The sequence below is a fragment of the Fukomys damarensis genome, unplaced genomic scaffold, assembly GCF_012274545.1.
Source record: "Fukomys damarensis isolate Sample0158 unplaced genomic scaffold, DMR_v1.0_HiC HiC_scaffold_27, whole genome shotgun sequence".
NCBI classification, from domain to species: Eukaryota; Metazoa; Chordata; class Mammalia; order Rodentia; family Bathyergidae; genus Fukomys; species Fukomys damarensis.
In genome coordinates this window covers 29,994,344-30,013,842 of record NW_022900939.1, presented here as the reverse complement: position 1 = coordinate 30,013,842, position 19,499 = coordinate 29,994,344, and the positions used below count along the sequence as shown (strand labels likewise).

The following is a 19,499-nucleotide window of genomic DNA, read 5'->3' as shown; positions in this document are numbered from 1 at the left end:
ACTGTTTGAAAATGCCACAGGGGCTGGGCTCAAAGTTGCAGTCCTCCTGCCTCAAACTCCCAGAGTGCTGAGATGACAGGCCTTGACCAGGACACCTGGCTAAACATCAACTCTGGACCATGAATTTATTTAGTGAAGAAGAAGGGGAGGAGGAGTTACCACGGTGCTACTTACAATAGCCTTGAGGTGCGTCCATTACTGGTCAGCTAATTATTGCAATAGTTACTTTCTAAATTTCAGTCTTTAGACTTCAGCTTGCTCGCTCAAAGGTAAGCGAGACAGTACTTTGAAGTAAATAAAGAGCATTTTTTGAGGTCATGATTTCGCTGAAGCAATTCCATAGATGCCAAAGCTACATAGCCTCCTGAGCCACAGCAACATAACTATTTCCTAGACTCAGACCTACTCTCCTCAGTAAGAGGGCTTGAAACTGGTATTATTCTAGTGGCATGAACTCTACTAGGCTCTGCAATTCCATAGAAACCGTGCTCAAGCACTAGCCTTAAAAAGTTTAAAATCTAGTTGGTAATGGAGACTATATATAAAAATATTCAAAATTCTGACACCTTAAAAAATGGACCTACTTTCTAAATGACCTACTCCCATGAATATCCCAACTACCAATTTTATTCAGATTCTTCTCTGTGTCTTCTGTGGGAAATACTCTGTGGAAATCTTTATTTTCTTTATGAAAAAGAACACAGTTCAGTTAATTTTTGAAATAATCTCACAGTAGAGGGTTTTTTAATGTAAATGAAACATGCATACTCAGATTACTCCATGTGTCTGCAGCCTAACCCTAAAAGGTACGGGTGTCCTTCACCGTGCCTTTGTGGGGTGACAAGTGTCACACATATGGATGAATATGCCAGTGTTTCCAAACACAATGAGTCCTGGTTCACCTCATGCGCCTCCAACACCGGAAGGTGGAAACATCTAAGCTGTGAGCCTCTGCGATCAGGAAACTGCTTGCAAAAGGGCTTACCTGGTGATTTGCGTCCTTGTACTGAAGTCAAGAGACCTCATTGAGCGCAGAACTTCAATGCACCCCAAGTACTGCAAGGGGAAGAAACGTAGATCATGATGAGCCTGAGAGCTGAGAGGAGAGACAGATCCTAACTACAACAGGGGCATCTAGGGAAAGATAACATTTTAACTCTAAATTCTAGAAGGCTACTTTGCTCTGTTTCTACTAAAGCAATAATTTGCATTCATGAGAAAACAAAATATGCCATATATAAAAACCTAATAACCTCAATGAATGTAAACGTTATATGTCATAAACACAAGGTAAGATTAGTAATATCGACAAGAATGAAAAAGGGGAAAGGGGACTTACTGGAGGAAGAAGGGAGGGGAAGGGGATTAAAAGACTCAGTCTGTATTAGGTACGTGTACCCCGTCCTAAAGATAATTGTAAACTACATGTTGGGCAATCACGTACTAATAATGAAACAGTACATTAAACAAAAGAACAAGAAGAGGAAAATAACTGTGTAGTTGGACTGGCACCACACTTAACTTTTCTAAAACCTCTTGGTTTTGTCATTTTATTTAGATACACATTTTTCAAAGCTTTTGTCAAGGTATATTTTATACAGCAGAAATCTTAAACATTTAACTCAATGTTCTTTAAATGTATATTTATACTGACGCCTTAACCCCAACTCCAATATCATGTTGCTAGTTGTTTACAAAGCTTGCAGAGGTTTATCAATGTCAAGAATAAAAGCAGCACATGACTAACATTAAACAGGATTACTTAATAGATACATTTTGGGGGTCTTCAAATAAACCATAGATAACCTCAGTTTACCACAAAGCCCACTTCTGCATTATTTATCCTAAGTTTTCAGGAGTTTAAGTTTATGCATCTCGGTGTATAGCTAAATTATGATTGGCTTCACACATGTAAGTGAAGATGTGAATGGATGGCTGTAGCTACAGTGAAGGACAATGAACTAGATACAGTATTTAAAGCCCTTGGAGAATTTGAAAGGGTAGGTATGGTAGGCGAGTGCCTTTAAATTTAGATTTAGTGAACAAACCCCATGGTATGGCACAGAAATAACTGCATTTCAGTTGCACACTATTGCACCACCACCAGTGTCCAAGAGTTATTTGAACACCACCATGAGGATTCCATGGCCAGCATCCCAGAGGGGTCTGACTCACTGCCACTGACTCTGCCGTTATATAACTGTAACAACCACACGGCCGCTTCCTGTAAATAACAAGGTCAATAGCACAGGCATGCGACAGTCCCCACTATCAAAATCACAGAATTAAGCAAATACCACATCCATGTTGCAGAGTTGTGTAAAACCCATGGCCCAGAGTTCAGTGATTACCACAGTTGATCACAAAGGGCTGTGTGAATATAACACACAACTTTGTCCTAGAACTGCTACCACCACAGTCATTATACAGTGACATTAATACCATGACCAGCATCACAGAATTGCTAGACTACCACAAAAAACAATGCTGCTGAATCACATGAACATTACTACCCGCCATTGTGGAACTGTGTAAATCATGCCAATGTCACAGAGTTATGTGGAAACTGTAGGCAACAGCACAAGGTTAGGCAGACACCATCACCACTATTACTAGTTGTATGAATAGCTTCCTCTCCATGGGTGTGTATTTACATGAATGGCACAACCAGAGTCTCCGTGTTATGCAATTACCACACCTACCATTGCAATATCATATGGAAACCATGCCAGTGTCACAGAAATACATGAAAACTATCCCACCGAAATGCATACTTATGTGAATAACCACCAACATTACAATGTACTAAGAATACAACTGTTAGCGACGTCACAGATTTATGGGAAGAGAATATCATCAATAACTTATAACTTCTGAGATGTATGTGAATTTCACAACCACTGCTATGGGTCATGAGAATACCTCCACCAGTGTTACAGAGTCATGTGGACACGAATAACACCATGGCAGACTATATGAACATTACTGCCACTATCACTATGATAAGTGAAGACTACAGCCAACATTGCTGAGTTACAGGATTGTCATCTACCTCCATCACAGGATTATGTGACTTCATCACTGTGGTATCACTAAGCGAGCACACCACTGATGTAGTTATTCCACGGAGATATGTGTTAATACCGCGACCAGAACCACAGAGTTATGCACACATTACTGCTGCAGTTTTGTTAATTCCACAACTGTCAATGCAGCAAAGTTATGCAAGTATTTTGACCAAGTTACAGATTTACACAAATATAACCAGCATTACCATGCAATAGCAGTGCCACACCACTACTCCTGCAGAGTTATAGAAATACCATGACCAGGTTGCAGATTTCTATGTCTGATAGCATCATCACCATCACAACGTGCATGAAAAGCACCACAGAGTTTCCACAGTTTTCCATGCTGATACCACAAGAAAATAGAGCAGTGTTATGTGAGCAAATGATGAATTTCACAGAATATACAAATTAACCTCCACCCGTGCTGCAGGGTTGTATAACTATGTGACTATGGTCACGTGACCATTTCAGAGTCACATCTAACACTCTTGTGGCCTTAGCTCAATACCATGAAGAACCTCACAGGGTTAAGTGAATGTCATCAATAGCACTTAAGAATACATCAAAGCAACCACCATAGCTGCAAAGTAACATGTGTACTAATAACACCAGTGCCTCAGAGCTACTTACGTACCATGACTGATGATTCCAACTTATTTCAATACTACCTCCCTCACTCTCACAGTTACGTGAGTACCATGAGTAATGCCACTGAACTATATGACTATGACCACTGCCAACAACATTATAGTGTCACGTAAATAAATACCAGTGCCAATGTCACAGATTTACATAAATACAACTGCCACTGTCACAGTTATGGGAATACAACAACCACTACACAACTAGCTGTGACCAATGTCAGAGTTATAGGAACACCACCATAAGCGTCACGGAAATATTTAAGTATCACCACCTATGTAGTAGTATAGGGTAAATACTGATTTTTGTCACAGTTATGTGACTATCACCAGCAAAACCATCACAGAATTATGTACCACTGACCACAAAACTGTAGAATCATGCATGTCCACTGTCACAGAAGTATGTGGATCCCACAAGCTTGTGTAAAGGATCAAATGTCCAATAAAAAAGTCACCAAGTTATGTGATTAATGTCACCACAATATTGCACAATTATGTCAATGCCACAGGAGTGTTGCCGAGTTATGTGCATACCACAAAAAACTACAGATGATGTCACCAGCATCGTGGTGTTAGGTGAATACGACCAACATCACAGAATCATGTGAACACCACTGCCACCCACATTGTAGACTTACGTAAATACAACTGTCACCACGGTCGCAAAGTGTATGGGCATGATGGACAACAGAGTAATGTGGATACCACGTCCTCCAGTGCCACCGTCTAAAAATTATGTGAATTCTTCCACTAGTGTCCCAAGGTAATTGTTATTTGGACCTGAAATGTTCCCCCACAGGTGCGTGTGTTAAAAGCTTGGTCCACAAAGCAGCAATGGTCGAGGTGGGACGATTAGAAGGTGGCTGAGTCATGAAGGCTATTTATAATTTATAATTTGATGATATTATTGGAAAGTGGTGGAAACTTTAGGACACAGAGCCTGGCTGGGGCCAGTAAGTCACTGGGAGTGTACCCTGCAAGAGTATATCTTGCTCCAGCCTCTTCCTCTGTCTTTCTTGCTTCCTGGCTGGCATGGTGTGAGCAGATTTGCTCTACCAACCTTTCCTCCATGATGTTTCTGCCTTGGAGCCAGTCAGTGATGGAGAGAATCCTGTGAAACTATGAAACAAAATAAACCTTGCTTTCTTTAAGTTGATTTTTTCAACTATTTTGTCAAGACAACAGAAAGCTAATGCAATGATCTGGATACCACTAACAATATTGCAAGATTATTTGGATACCATTTATGTAACACAATTATACGACAGCCACCAATATCATAGCAGTTGTTTTTTTAAACACAAGCCTCAACACAAAATTATGTGAATTTTACTATTACCATCATAGCATTATATGAACATTACCACCAGTTTCATGAAGTTATGCATACAACGACCACAGCATTATCTGAATTCCATCACCAACACTCCAGAGTTCTATGTGGGCTGTTCCCAAAACCATGGCAGATTTATGTGAATTCCACTCACACCAGTTGTTTTAGCCCATTTCCTATTGCTCTAATAAAGTGCCTGGGGCTCAATAAATTGTAAAGAAGAGAAATAGTTATGAAGCTCAGAAGCTTTATTACCCCAGCCTTTTGTAACAGCTCCCTTAGGGAGATCAACACGTGGTAGATGGCATCACTGTGGGAACATGTATGAAAGTCAGGGTTCATGATCTGAGGTCAAATTCCAAATGACCTAATCACCTCCCACTAGGCCTCAACTCTTAAAGGTTTCCCATCTCTTCACGTGTCACAGAGCTCTGGGATAGCTAGGTACACTGCAGTAGGACTATGCAAATCACCGCCAGCACTTCACAGCCAAGTAAATATGACCACAATCAGCATTGCAGTGCTGTGGGCTTGTGTCCTGTACTTCTTTCGGAAGGTTATATTAAGTCACAGTCAGTGTTACAGATTTACCTGACTACTGTGGAGTTATGCGGTTACAACTACTACAGTCCCAGAATTACAGAAATCATACCACCACTTCTACAGCATTATGTATGCCCCAGGACTAACTTTTCAGAGTTACACAATTACCACCAACACATTTGCACAGCGTGTGAGTACCACCACCGTCACAGAGATGAATTGCCCTTCCAAAGGTGGGTAGCAATCTGGCCTCTCATCCTCCATACTGTATATGCAAGAGTTGCAGTCCTCTACCCTCACAACACTGTACAACATCAATCTTTTTGTTAATGGATACATGAGACAATAAAAACTGCACACATCACTTGGGTAACAAGTAATGTTACAGTACGTATACATTGTGTGATGTTTAAATCAGGTTAGGCATAACTATCTCCTCAAACATGTATCATTTCCTTTGGGTGGAAACTTCAAAATCCCTTCATTTTGATATGCACAGTCTTATTATCTTGTAGCCACCCTACTGTGCAATAGCACACTACAGCGTCTGGTTTCTAACTGTAACCATTAACTGATCAACCATTTCCCATCCCTCTGTCACCCTACTATGCCCAGCCTCTGGCAATCATGATTTTACCTTCAATTGTTGAGAGCAACATTTTTCTGAGAGTCCATATATGATTGAGATCCCGTATTAGATCATGTGCTTAGCTCATTTCCCGTCACATAATAACCTCCAGTTCTATCTCTACTGTTGAAATGATAAGATTTCATCATTTTATGGCTAAAGAGTTTACCATTCTGTGTGCACCCCACATTTTCTTTATCTGTTCTTAATGTGCACTCCAACAGCCACAATCTTCTGTATCTTTCCCAATGATGGGCAACAGTATCTCATTTTAATTTGTATTTCCCTCATATCCAATATGGTTATTTTTCTTAATGTGATATTTTTCTTACTTGTTTTCATTGCTTGTTTAATAACTACTTGCATTTCTTTATCAAAGGTTCATGTTTTTGCATGGTTTTCTGTTAAGTTCTTCCTTCTTATAGATTAATGGTGTATTAATCTCTTATCGAGTCATTTTTTGAACTGTGTCTATATTTTATGTCATAGAACGTATTAGTGTAGTAATTACTATAATAGTCTGTTTTGACAGTTTTCTGAGTGTCCTATCTCACTTAAGAAATCTTCTTGACCCCAGGTTTATTTTAACATTTATTATTTATTTACTTATTCATTAAGTGTTCTATTTAAAGTTGTTCATTTAGTAGTCTATTTAGAAAGTATTTTTCTACATAGGAGATGGCACAAATTAAAAGGTTCAGCCTCTAGATAAACTATGATTTACCAGAGTACCATTTGTTTAATAGTTCACCCATTCCCTCCTGAATCAATAAGCCACCTGTGTAGAATATTAAGTTTTACTTCTGTGTGAACCTTAACCTGAATTCTATACTTCATTGGTCAGTTCCAGTCTCTTGTATGTGCTGTTCCTCAAGAACTTTAAAATCATTTTTCATAAAATCTGTATGGCTTCTAATTGAAACATTATGTTCTATATTTTTTTCTTCCATGAATTCAAAGGCATTTTGTTAAAGTTTTGTTCACTAGTGGGAACTGGAGTTTGATGTTTACCTGACTTATACTAGCAAAGAGTAAATAATTCACTTTGGATATATGTAGATAACTCAATTAATGGGTTCCAAAGTTGAACAAAACTGAAGAATCATGAAAGCTGGACCGGGACCCTAGAAAAACTCCCCATTCCACAGAAGCTAAAACACAGAGAAAGTATAAAGTCCTGTTGCTTATCCTCAGAGCTCCAAGAAAAAAAGAGGAAAAAAATGATCTATTTATGCACAATGGTAGCTTAATTTCAGAACAAAAGGATCAATAAAGAAACTTGGGGACACAATTCATTATCCCACAGCTATGATGGTATTAAATAGAGGTAAGGCCAAAGGCTCTCTTTCTAAGATCTGGTACAAGGAAAAGGTGCTCACTTTCATGACTCTTATTCAATGTACTACTGGAAGTCCTAGTCAGAGCAACCAAACAAGCCAAAGAAATAAGGACATCCAAACAGAAAAGAGGAAATCTAATTGGCACCATTTCACAGAGGATATAATCATATATATGAAAAATCCCAAAGTCTACACACACACACACACACACACAATTAGAATTAATATCATTGTGAAAATTCAGGAAAGTTTCAGGATACAAAATCAATATGCAAAAACCAGTAGCATTTCATTATACCAATAAGAAGTGGTGTGAAAAAAATCAATAGTGCAGTATCATTTAAAATAGCTAAAAAAAAACCCCACCAAAATACCAAGAAATAAATTTAGTCCAAAAAGTGAAAAAGAGCACTATAACAAAAAGTATGTCTATGGTAGAAATTGAAAAAGACACAAAAATGGGAAGATAACTTTTGTTTATGAAACAGGAGAATATATATTGTCAAAATGTCCATGCCACCTGCCGTGATGTACAGATGCAATTCACTCCTCATGAAAATAACAAAGACATTCTTCAGAGAAATTTTTTTAAAAATTCTAAAATTCATGTGGAACCACAAAAAAATCCTGAAATAGCCAAGAAATGTTGAGCAAAATAATAATAATAATAAAAACAAGGCTGTATGCATCACACCATTTGACTTCAAAATATTCAATGAAGCTACAGTAATCAAAACAGCATGGTATAAGCATAAAAACAGACACATAGACCACAGGACCTGAGGAAAGTACATAGAAGTAAACCCACAGATGTATAGCCAATCAATCTTCAACAAAGGTACTAAAAACACACACTGGAGAAAGGGTAGTCTCTTTGACAAATGGTGCTGGGAAAACTATACCACTGGCTAAATAAATTAGAGTTCTACTTCCCACCATATACAAAAGTCAACTCAAAATAGATTACAGATTACATGGAAGGCTTGAAACTATGAAACTACTATAAGAAACCCATAGATAAAATGTTTCATGACATCAGTTTGGGCAAAAAATTTTGGAGATGACATTTAAGTCTAGAAAGTAAAGGCAAAAATAGATAAATGTAATTACACCAAATTAAAAAGTTTCTGCACAGAAAACAAAATTGATAGAATGAGGACATTACCTACAAAATGGGAGTAAATACGTATTTGTAAGCTATAAATCTGATAAAGGTTAACAGAACATAAAAAAAGAACTTGAGCAAAAACTAAATAAATAAATGATTAAAAATAGACAATAGACACAGACAGAAATTTATCAAAACCAAAAGCCAACAAGTTTATGAAAAACTCCCCACCATCACTAACCATCAGGAACATACAAATAAAAATCACAGTGAGTTATAATTTCAACTGATTTAGAATAGCTATTATCAAAAGCAATGAAAAATAACTGGCAAGGATACGGACAGAAGGGTACCTGCACACACCACTGGTGGAAATGTAAATTGTACAGCTATTAGTATGATGAATCCTCAGAAAACAAAAAATAATGCTACTACATGATCTAGTGATCTCACTCCTAGGTATATATCTGAAGGAAATTAAATTGTTATGCCCAAGAGATACCATTATGTCAGAGAAACTTTTGCACTCCCATGTTTATTACACCCATATTCACAAGAGCTAAGAAATGGAATCAACCTAAGTGACCATCAACTGATGAATGAATAAGAAAACATGGCACATACCCATGAGGAATACTACATGGCCATAAAAGCAATGAAATCCTGTCATTTGTAGCCTTGTGGATGGAACTGGAGGACATTAGGTTAAGTGAAAAAAGCCAGGCACAGAAAGACAATACCACATGAATTCATTCAGATGGAATCCAAGAATGTTACTACTGTAGAACTCAAGACTAGAAAAAGTAGCAACTGGAGGCTGAAGAGAGTAATGGGAAGGGAGAATTGAGCAAGGTACTCTGTAAGGGGAAATAAGTCCTGGAGCTCCAGTGCCAGCGCTAGATAATGGATAATATATTATATATTCTTTAAAATGTAGAAGAAATAATTTTGAATATTTTACCACAAAGAAATGATAAATGTTTGAAGGGATTTAAGCATTATAAAATGTACACATGTGTCAAAGCATAGCAACCCTTTAATATGTAGAGTTTCTTTCTTAATTTAATTTCTGTGCCAAAATAAACATTTTTAAAGTATTTCTTGAGTGGGAAGAGAAAAAAGCTGAATTACTTACAAAAGAAAACACTTAGAGTAACATTAATTGTCTCTTTCAGTCTCAAATACATAAAGATAAATATCATCAGAAATCTGAAAGAGAGAACTGTGGCTCTCAGAAATTTATTTCCATCCAACTAGCATTCAAGTGGGAGGCAAATTGAGGACTTGGAAAGTTAGCCACCCACAGACACTCTCCGAAAGAAATATTGCAGAAACACGATGACTCCCACAAAAAGAAGAACGTGGGCTACAAGAAACCATGATGAGAAAAGAATCAACAAAATTTACAGGTACACCTTATGCTTTCATAATTTCATAATTTTTTTCACCATGATCAGGAGCTAAAATCACAGAAGATGTCAGTATGGATAATAGGGAACAGTACAAACAGACATGAAAATATAAAGGGAACCAACTCAAAGGACTATTGTGTCTTACAGAGTGTGGGCTGATTAATCCTGGGTAACAATAGAAAATATGTTTTATATGTGTGTGTTTGTGTGTGCGTGCAGGCGCATGTGTGTAAAAAATCATAGACCACTGGAAAAATATGAACAGAATGGTCAACTTCCAAACCGCTAGAGAAGAAAAGGGAGAGAAAAAACAAAAAATAGCCCTGTCTGGAAAAATAAGACATAAAAATAGATAGTGCACAAAGAAAAGGCAAAGGAAATGTAAACGTCTTTAACAGACCCAAACACCTTAGTAATGATAAGCTCATGAATAGGTCAAACCTGCCAATTAAAGGTCAAAGTCTTTAACACTAGTTAAAAATATGTGTGTGCTAAATAAAATCACAAAGAAAATAAAACATACTCTGATACAGGGATAAAGTGGGGGAAAATAGTACATTTACAATAGCAAAAAGAAAAAGCTGAAATAAATTTAACAAAAAATGTGTAAGACCACTTGGAAGAAAATGTTAATGAAGGATCAACAAATATAAGAAAACCTGCTTACTCTGTTTTGTGTTGTTATAACAAAGTACCTGATGCCAGAAGAAAGTTTTATTTGGCTGATGAGCATGGTGGTTGGAGAGTTAAAACAGCTTGGCACCCTGGTCCCGGTGAGCCAGCTGCACAGCAGGATGAGCAAGAGGCCAGAAAAAGAGCCGTCTGCACGCACAGAGGCCAAGGTGCAGAAGGCCTCACTCTGAACAACTCACCCAGCAAAATCAGCATTAATTCCTCCCAAGGGCACTGGCCCATTGACGTAGTTAACCTCCCACGTGGGCCCTACTTCTGAAGGTTCCACCACCTCAACACCCCCGTACTGGGACCTAGCACCTGTGTGTACAGAAAGAGGTACTATGCTTTCTAGACTGAAAGATTTAATGTGAAAACACACCAATCCCCCTCCCACAACGGTTCATCTATAATTTTACTGTGATGATAAAGTCCCAATTGCACTTTTCCCCCAACCCTGGGAAAGTTAATTCTAATGTGTATAGAACAAAATAGGCTTCAGAAGATAAATTTCTGAAGAAGACAAAAATTTTAAAGAATGGATGAAAACGAGGTGATGGTTGACGTGGGACTGGGATATAATAGGGCCCGGAAGAAAGCACGCATAGCTCCTGGGATCGCCGAAGAAAAGATGAGCCCGTCAGTCAAGGCGGTGATGTGATGAGCTATGCATTAGGAAAAGAGCATCTGGAGACAGCTCAGCCCCAGCTCCTACACATGGTGTTACCCACACTGTGGTGGAGGAATCGCCGAGTGGAGAGGAATCGCCTTCTCCAACGTGGCCAGCTCACCCCATACTGACAAATGAAACTGAAAAGGGCTAAAGAGCTAAAACTAAAAATCACAGTGGTAAAACTATCACAAGAAAATAGAGAATATTTTTATCGCAAGACTGAAAACTCACAGACCATAGGTGCACTCATGAAAATCAGTAAGTTTTCTAGGACAAATAATGTAATAACATGAAAAATGAAGCAGAAGAATGAGAAAATAAAATAAATTTAGCAGAAAAAATTAATGTTCAGGATACTCAAAGAGTTGTGTGAGTCATCGACTCACAGGGGAAAAAAGGGGGGCCTAAGAATGCACAAGAAAATTTGCAGAAGAATAAAGACAGTTGGCCAACATGCATTCATGGAGACAGAGAAAGGAAATTAACCCTGAAGGAGGTGCAATTTTTCACCCCGCAGAACAGCCAGATTTGGTGAGGGCAAAGGGAAATGACCTATAGCACATATTCTTGGGACAAACAGAATTTGCTGAGGAGCTTTTAAAAGACTACTTGAGAATAAGCACGGTAAATACACTGTGTACCATGATCTTAAAAGAATATATTTTCTCTCTAAAATGGAGTACTACTCAGCCATAAAGAATGAGAAACTAGAGACATTTGTAGCTAAATAGATGCGTATGGAGGCCATACTCTTAAGTGAAATAAATAGGACACACGTGTAAATACCAATAGTTTCTCTGGTGTGAAAAACGAAAAGTGTAAATAAGGTTCAAATTGTATAATTGACAATGTGAAATAGGAAGAAAGGGGCTAAAGGAGTAGGAGAAGTGGGAAGGGCAGGGGAAAGAAAAGAAGGGAAAAGAAAAAATATGAGAAAAGGATAAAATGGAAGCAAAGTCTGTGTAAATAGGGAAGGGTGAAGAGAGTGAAGGGAGGGCAGGGATATGGGGAAAAAATGAAAACCAAGATACATCATGTAAAGGCACAAGATCCCAATGATGAACATAACTGTATTGTTTGCTTTAAATGTACCGTTTAAGTTTTTAATGAGGAAAAAGTTTTTTCCTATCATTCTTCAATATTTATACAAAGCAAAAGGAAACTCCAAAGCAGTTTGTGCACTGCATGTTAGGGTGTAAGGATGGGATATTTTGGATTTTCTCCTGATGATGCTGCGCCCATGCAAATAGTCATATTTAATGTCAAGTGAAAATAACTTTGGTTATTAATGAGGTCATGGGAACACCAACTTTGAATATTAATCAATCCAAGTCTGCCTCACTTCCAAACTTATTACGTCACATAATAAATTCTTGTTGTTTACAGTAGACTGAGCTTGTAATTATTATTGCATAAAGCTGACATTGCCAATAAAATTATCATATGAAAGAAAACTGAATGAAAAAGTAAAATAAAATAAAAGTAAAAAAACTTTTCACTCGCTAACCTATCTCTCAGCTCATCTTCTGCTAAAATTGTATCTTTTTTACATGTAACATTTTAAATACTGACAAAGTATCTCACATTCTGTATAATTTTTGAATAATTTCTTCCTATTTCACATATTTAGTATTCTTTTGTGGTCCTCATTTTCTCTTTTTGTTACCAAATAATTGCTTTTTCATAGAACATATTTTCTTTATTAATATTTATTTGTAATATGTTAAAATAAAAATGTTTAAGGAAATAATATTTAGAAGTATCTACAAATATGAAAATGTGTTTGCCCTTTGATCAATTAATCGTATGTATCAAATTGTATATGCAAAGGTATGCGTCACTTAGTGAGATTTTCAACTCCCTCCTCAGATGTTTATTGATAAATGTATTGTCCAGCACAAACTATGAGTCCCACTACAGGCATTTTCTAAATGGTGCACATTTAGAGTCTCAAAGAAATGCCATCAAATCCTCCACATTCTACCAGTTAATGCTAATAACAGTTTGGCCCACGTTCAATGGGAGGAAGCAACAAGAGCATAAACTTGAGGAGACTTGGTTTACCCACTATCCCCTGGGGACATGGGGGCAAAGAGAGGGATGGAGCAGATGCTGGTATGTCTGGGATAGGGACAAAGGGAAATAAGAATAAGAGAGGATTTTACTTGGGAATATTTTTTATTAAACATTTTATAGCAAGAATTAGTCACTTTTGTCTTGCACAATTTTGAAATAATGAAAAACTAGAAGTATTTTCCAACAACAAAAAAAGACTACACTTCATAAAATGGGACCTTCATGTATGATCAAAACAAAGATCAGTGGATGTCTGGTGACTCAGATCAGAAGGAATCCAGTGCCTTCCACCTTAATGGTCTTCAAGGGTCATCTCAGTCCTATGATGCCAAGGAGGAGCAAGCTGGAGGCAGGGAGGGCAGCCGCCCTCTTCCTCAGACACATTTTGAGTGGACCAGTTTGCTGATGATCAACAAAGCTCGGTCATCAGGGGCCACTCTGCTGACCCCAGTGACTGGTCAGGGATACATGTGTGATCACAGCTAGACCAGTGAATCACAAGCTTGGGAATGTGGCTGGAACTGCCAGGAGCTTCTGCTAAGAGGGACAAGTTCAAAGCCAGCTCCTGAGAGTTACTTAGTTAATGGTACCGGACATGCCAACCTCCTACTTGTCAGCCATTTAACCTTCCTGGGAAAAGAAAGTCAGGGGACTTTACAGATATTTAATGCTGAGGATGTCCACCCTCTGTTACTATCAGAGGCATCTGCTAATATTCATTTGGTGGCCAGAAGGACTGTTGTTTGCAAGAATAGCTCATAAGAGGTAAAGTTAGACCTGAAGAAAGATCTACCATAAGTTGAATATATGTTTGTTTTGTTTTGTTGTACTGGGGATCTAACTCCGGACCTTGCACTTGCAAGGCAGGTGACAGCCACCACTGAGCTAAATCGACAGCCCAACTCAAATATATTTTATCACCTATATATTGAGCAATTTGCCTTTTAGGCTTCTGTTATTGGGGAAAAGGTATCCCTTAAATGACTTTGAAATAATACCCATGTTTGTTTTCTAATTACATGTAAAACTCTCCTACATTCCTCATGTTATGATTAATAAACGTGTATGTACACATAGCAAGGAATGGAATCAGCCTCATATTGCCCTCTATGAACTTGAAATGTACCACACATGTCTATATGAGTTTGCTACTCGTGCCTAAAGGATTCTACTGCCATACCTGTGAACACTGTAATGTAGAACAGCAAAGGAGTGTCAACCCAGGCTTAAAGAGAAATGGTACGGAAATCAAAGAGGGGAACTCTGCAGCACCAGACCTGTTAAGTCCCAAGTCAAACTACTGATTTCCAAGTGTGGTCCCAAAGCCCGGAACATCAGAGTATGTGGGAACTTGTTAGAAATGCAAACCTCAAACATCTTGAAAGGTTTCCAGGGGTTTCCAATATTCACTCAAGTTAGAGATTTGTCCGTCTGGAGACCAATGTAAATCTCCAAGCTTTGTCTGTGTGATCAGTGCCGCATTCAGGCTACAGAAGTTCAGCTCTTGGACTTCTCAGAGCCATGTTCAAACACCAGGACTGAGATAATTATCAACCAGACCCCACTCCAATCCTACTCCTTATAAGCTGGTCCTGCTCTTTTGTCAATGGGCCTCTTCATCAAATCTGTACCTCTTCAACTCCTCAAGCTAAAGTCCCTCTTTATTTTCTCCGACTTTCAAACTCTGCGTACTAAATCAGCCTGTGCCCTTTCCTGAGACATCCTGAAATACTTTTCTGTGACAAATTGAGGTCCCCATCTATTCTTTGAGGGACCTCCTCAGATCCTTGAACATGATGGCTTTTTGGCTCTTCCTGTTGCCCACAATAAATGCTAAACACACAGTTTCGAGTTAGCATATCAAAAGCTCTGGAATCATAAAAAAACTGATGGTCCTGTGTAGTAGATGAACTTCGTAAAAACTCAAATTCATGATATTAAAAAATAATGATTCCAATCCAGTTTCTGAAAGCTTTCATTGGGAAAGACAGGATATGAGGAAACGGTCCTGTTATTAAAAATAATAACTCTATGGCACAGAATAAAATTAGCTTTCTGAATGGGAAACATTAAAAGCAAAAACATGTAGGGGTGGAGACAGTTTCTGCAATAGAAAGCAGAATGTCACTGACAGAATAAAGAGCGCTAGCTTGCTCAAGAATTCAAACAATGGAAGTGTGTAGGCAAGAAATAAGAGCCATCAGAAAAAGAGCTGCAATTTATAAAGACCCTAAAAGAAAACTCAATTCATCAGGGCAAGAGGAAAATAAATGAAAAATGTTGCTCCTTCCGCACAGAGGAAAAGAGCGGTAACTGCCAATAGCACCAGACAAAAACCATTATTTTGTAAAAGAGTTCACATACAGATATCTCTCTGCAACTGTGAGTGGGAACAGGCTGCAAATGCTTGGAAGGGGCAGGAAGAGCTGGGGATGATGAGTCATAGCCAAGTCATGATCTGCAGAAGCTGAGGGCTCTCGCTGCACCCTGGAAAGCCATGAGCTGCCATCTTGAAGGTCTAAAGGGACCTGGGGGACATAGGCCAGCTGCAACCATGAGTGGCCTGATGGCAAGGGTGACAACAGGTCTGTCCTACTATCTAGGAGTCTCAGAGGGAGCACAGCATTAGGGAACACACTGATGGAACCAGAACCACACAAGATCCTATGGCACCTGGAGCTAGGACACCTGGGCTGTTTCCATAGCTCGGCTATTATAAATTGTGCCACAGTAAACATAAATATGCAGATATTGCTATAGTATGCTGTCTGTAATTATTTCAGGAATATACTGAGGAGAGGTATAGCTGGAGCAAATCATATCATTGTGCTTAGTTTTATTCTTTTGTTTCTTGGGAAAGGTTCATATTGATTTCCATAGTAATCACACTCATTTACGTTTCTACACACCAGCATCCTAGCCAATGACCACTCACTGTTTTTATATTCTTGGTAACAGCCATTGTGTTTTGTTTAGTCTTTCTGGTACAGGGGATCGAACACTGGCTCTTGCACTTGTGAAGCAGGTGCTGGAACCACTGAGCTAAATCCCCGGCCCATTGGTAACAGGCATTCTGCATGGAGTGAAATAGAATCTCAGTGTAGGTTTGACTGGCATTTCCTTAATGGATAAAGATGTTGAACGTTTTTGTATACTTATTCATAATTTGTACTTTTTCAGAAGTGTTTGTTCAATTCAATTTCCCATTTGTTGATAAGGCTATTTGATGTTTTTAGGGTCAAGTTCTTTATGTTTTAAATATTAATCTTCTGCTGGGAGAAGCTTGCAAAGATTTTCTCCCATTTTGAAGATTGTCACTTCATTCTGTTGATTGTTTCCTTTGCTATGTAAAAGCTTTTTAATCTGTTCCATTTGTTGATTCCTGCTATTGTGTCCTGTGCTACTGGAGTCCTATTCAAGAAGTATTTGTCTGTGGTGATGGCCCCAAATGTTTTCTGTATGCTTCCTCTTAGCTGTTTAAAAGTTTGGGGTCTTATATCTAGGTCACTGATCTATTTTGAGTTGATTTAGAATGGGGTGAGAAATAAGGATCTAGTTTCAATCTTCTACATATGAATATCTGGTTTTCCTTGCACCACTGTACAAGAAGTGTTTTTGTTCATTGTATGTTGTTGGCCACTTTGTTAAGAATGGCTGCGGTTCTGTGTGTTTTGTTTCTGTGCCCTCTATTCTATTCCACTGGTCTACTCTCTGTATGCCAGTACCATGCTGGTTTGTTAGTATGGCTTTGTAGTATAATTTGAAATTGGGTAATGTAATGCCTCTAGCATTGTTTTTTTATTCAGGATTGTTTTGCTATTCTTCATGTTTTGTCCCACCCCAAAGTTTTTGACTCACTAGGTTTGTGTGGAACTGACAATCTGGTCAGAAAACTCTTTGGGAACCAGTGCCTTTGCAAGGTGAAATGCTGAGCTTAAATGTTACTGAAGGTGCTAGGAATCCAACTCAGACCATCATATATGAGACTCTTTTTTTGGGGGGGTGTACTAGGGATTAAACCCAGGGCTTCACACTGAGCTACATCCCCAGCCCTTTTACTTTTTTATCTTGAGACAAGTTCTTGCTCAGTGACCCAGGTTGGCCTTGAACTTGTGATCCTCCTGCCTCAGACTTCTAATTAGCTGGGATTACAGTCATGCACCACTGTGCCTGGTTGACTCTAACTCTTTACCTAAACTATCTGCTGACCAAGATTATCGTTGTGTGGTAAGATTAAGGGGATTTATCTCTAGAAACAGTTTATAAAAATATTTTAAAATATATTTATTGGACTTCTAAATGTAAAGCCAACTGATCTTCAAAACCCCAAAACTGCACTTTCCAAATTTCTGAGTACTGATTGCTTTGGTGATTTTTAAATGTGTGTAACAAGCCCCCTTTGTCTTAGTGAAGTAAGATGGTGAGGAGGATTCAGCTCTGCAGCCATGTGGTGCCCTTCCACTCTGGCAAAGCTGTCTTCTTTCCCTAAAAGGAAGCATCATCCTAAACTACAAGTAGACTTAATGAACCTGAGGAAACACATGTGTGTTATGACTGAAAAACCATTTTTTCAGTTTAAAAAATGAATAAACATTTTACATGATGTTGGCAACTTACATCCACATAGCAGCCTTCCCTTTCTGTTCCGATTCCTAGAAGTATGAAAGAGCTATACAGACTAAGTGAACCCCTAACTGCAGGCGAAGGCAGAAGAAGGAGCACATGGCATCCCTGAAAGAAAGGAAACTAGTCAGGACAGAACTGCACATACAGTGGAAGACTGACCCAGAAGGCCAGAGAATACTGGGAAGACCCAAAGAGAAATTTGCTAGGAGAAAGCTCTATGCTGATCAACTTCTTCCTGGATCCTGAACCTGCCATTTATGGGGGGCAGGGTTAATTATAATGACGTGGGAGGGTCAAAACTGTCCCCTCAAACACACAGCTGCCACACAAGGTAGAAAGTAGACAGAAGCCAGGGAGAATGTCAGCAATAGCATAAACGGACAGCAAGACAGAACGGATAAAAGAAAAACAAAAGAAACACAGACGGTAGATCCAGACATTCCAACACCATCAAATATGAAATGCAGAATGAAGAATATACAGGAGGGTAAATGAGAACTCTTCCAGAATTGAAAACCCAAATCCTCGCTTTAAAAGTTGCACCAGATGCTAGACAAAGCTAAAAGAACAAATGAACAAAAATTTCCCAAGTCTTAGTACAATGTCAAAACAATAATGAGAAAATTGTAAAAGGTTCAGGGATGTGGGGAAGTTTAAGAAAGAATGCAGTACAACTATATGCATGGACTTCATGCCACTCAATTGTACACAAAATAGTTTCAATTGCAGATTTTATGTTGTGTATATTTACTGCAATTTTTAAAATATATATTAATTCTAAAAAACAACAAATGACCAATGGGCAGCACACTTCTCATCAACAAATTCAGTCACCAAAAAAATGGAGCAGCATCTTTCAAAACCTCAGGAAAAGTAATTTTTTGAACCTACACTTCAACATCCGGCTAAACTATACTATGAGGGTTAGGGAAAGGTAGAGGACATTTTCAGATAGGCATCGATCAGAAAGTTTATCATCAAGAAACTTTCTTTGAAGAAATTACTGGAGCTGTACTCATGCAAGAATTAATATAAATCCAAAATGAAAAAAGAGGAAAGGGAGATACAGAGGAAATGAAGGAGAAAACAAAGAAGAAGAAAAAGAAGTCTGGTTGGATGGATAATCAGTAAAATTGATTAAGTCCCAGTGTCGTGTCTGTGTTTTAATTTATAGTGGCAAATATGCAAATGAAAAGTAGTCAACCTTGCAGTAATCAGGCCAATACACATTAAAACCACCAAGCACACACTATACGCCCACCAGCATGGTAAAGTGGAAAGCACAGCATCAAGAGTGGGTGAGGATGTGGAGCAACATGGGCTCTCATTCACTGCAGGTAGGAGTACAAATTGGGGAAAACATTTTGGAAAAT

At 38.4% G+C, this 19,499-nt stretch overlaps 1 protein-coding gene across 1 annotated transcript in view; it reads right to left on the bottom strand.

The window, feature by feature from the left end:
- The window catches only part of Shc3 (SHC adaptor protein 3), a 153,850-nt gene that overhangs the window by 102,466 nt on the left and 31,885 nt on the right, over window positions 1-19,499 (bottom strand). Inside the window, exon 2 of the mRNA XM_010607587.2 lies at window positions 986-1,056. Coding sequence (XP_010605889.1) covers window positions 986-1,026 — 41 coding nt within the window. The 5' untranslated portion in view covers window positions 1,027-1,056. The remainder of the gene's footprint in view (window positions 1-985; window positions 1,057-19,499) is intronic.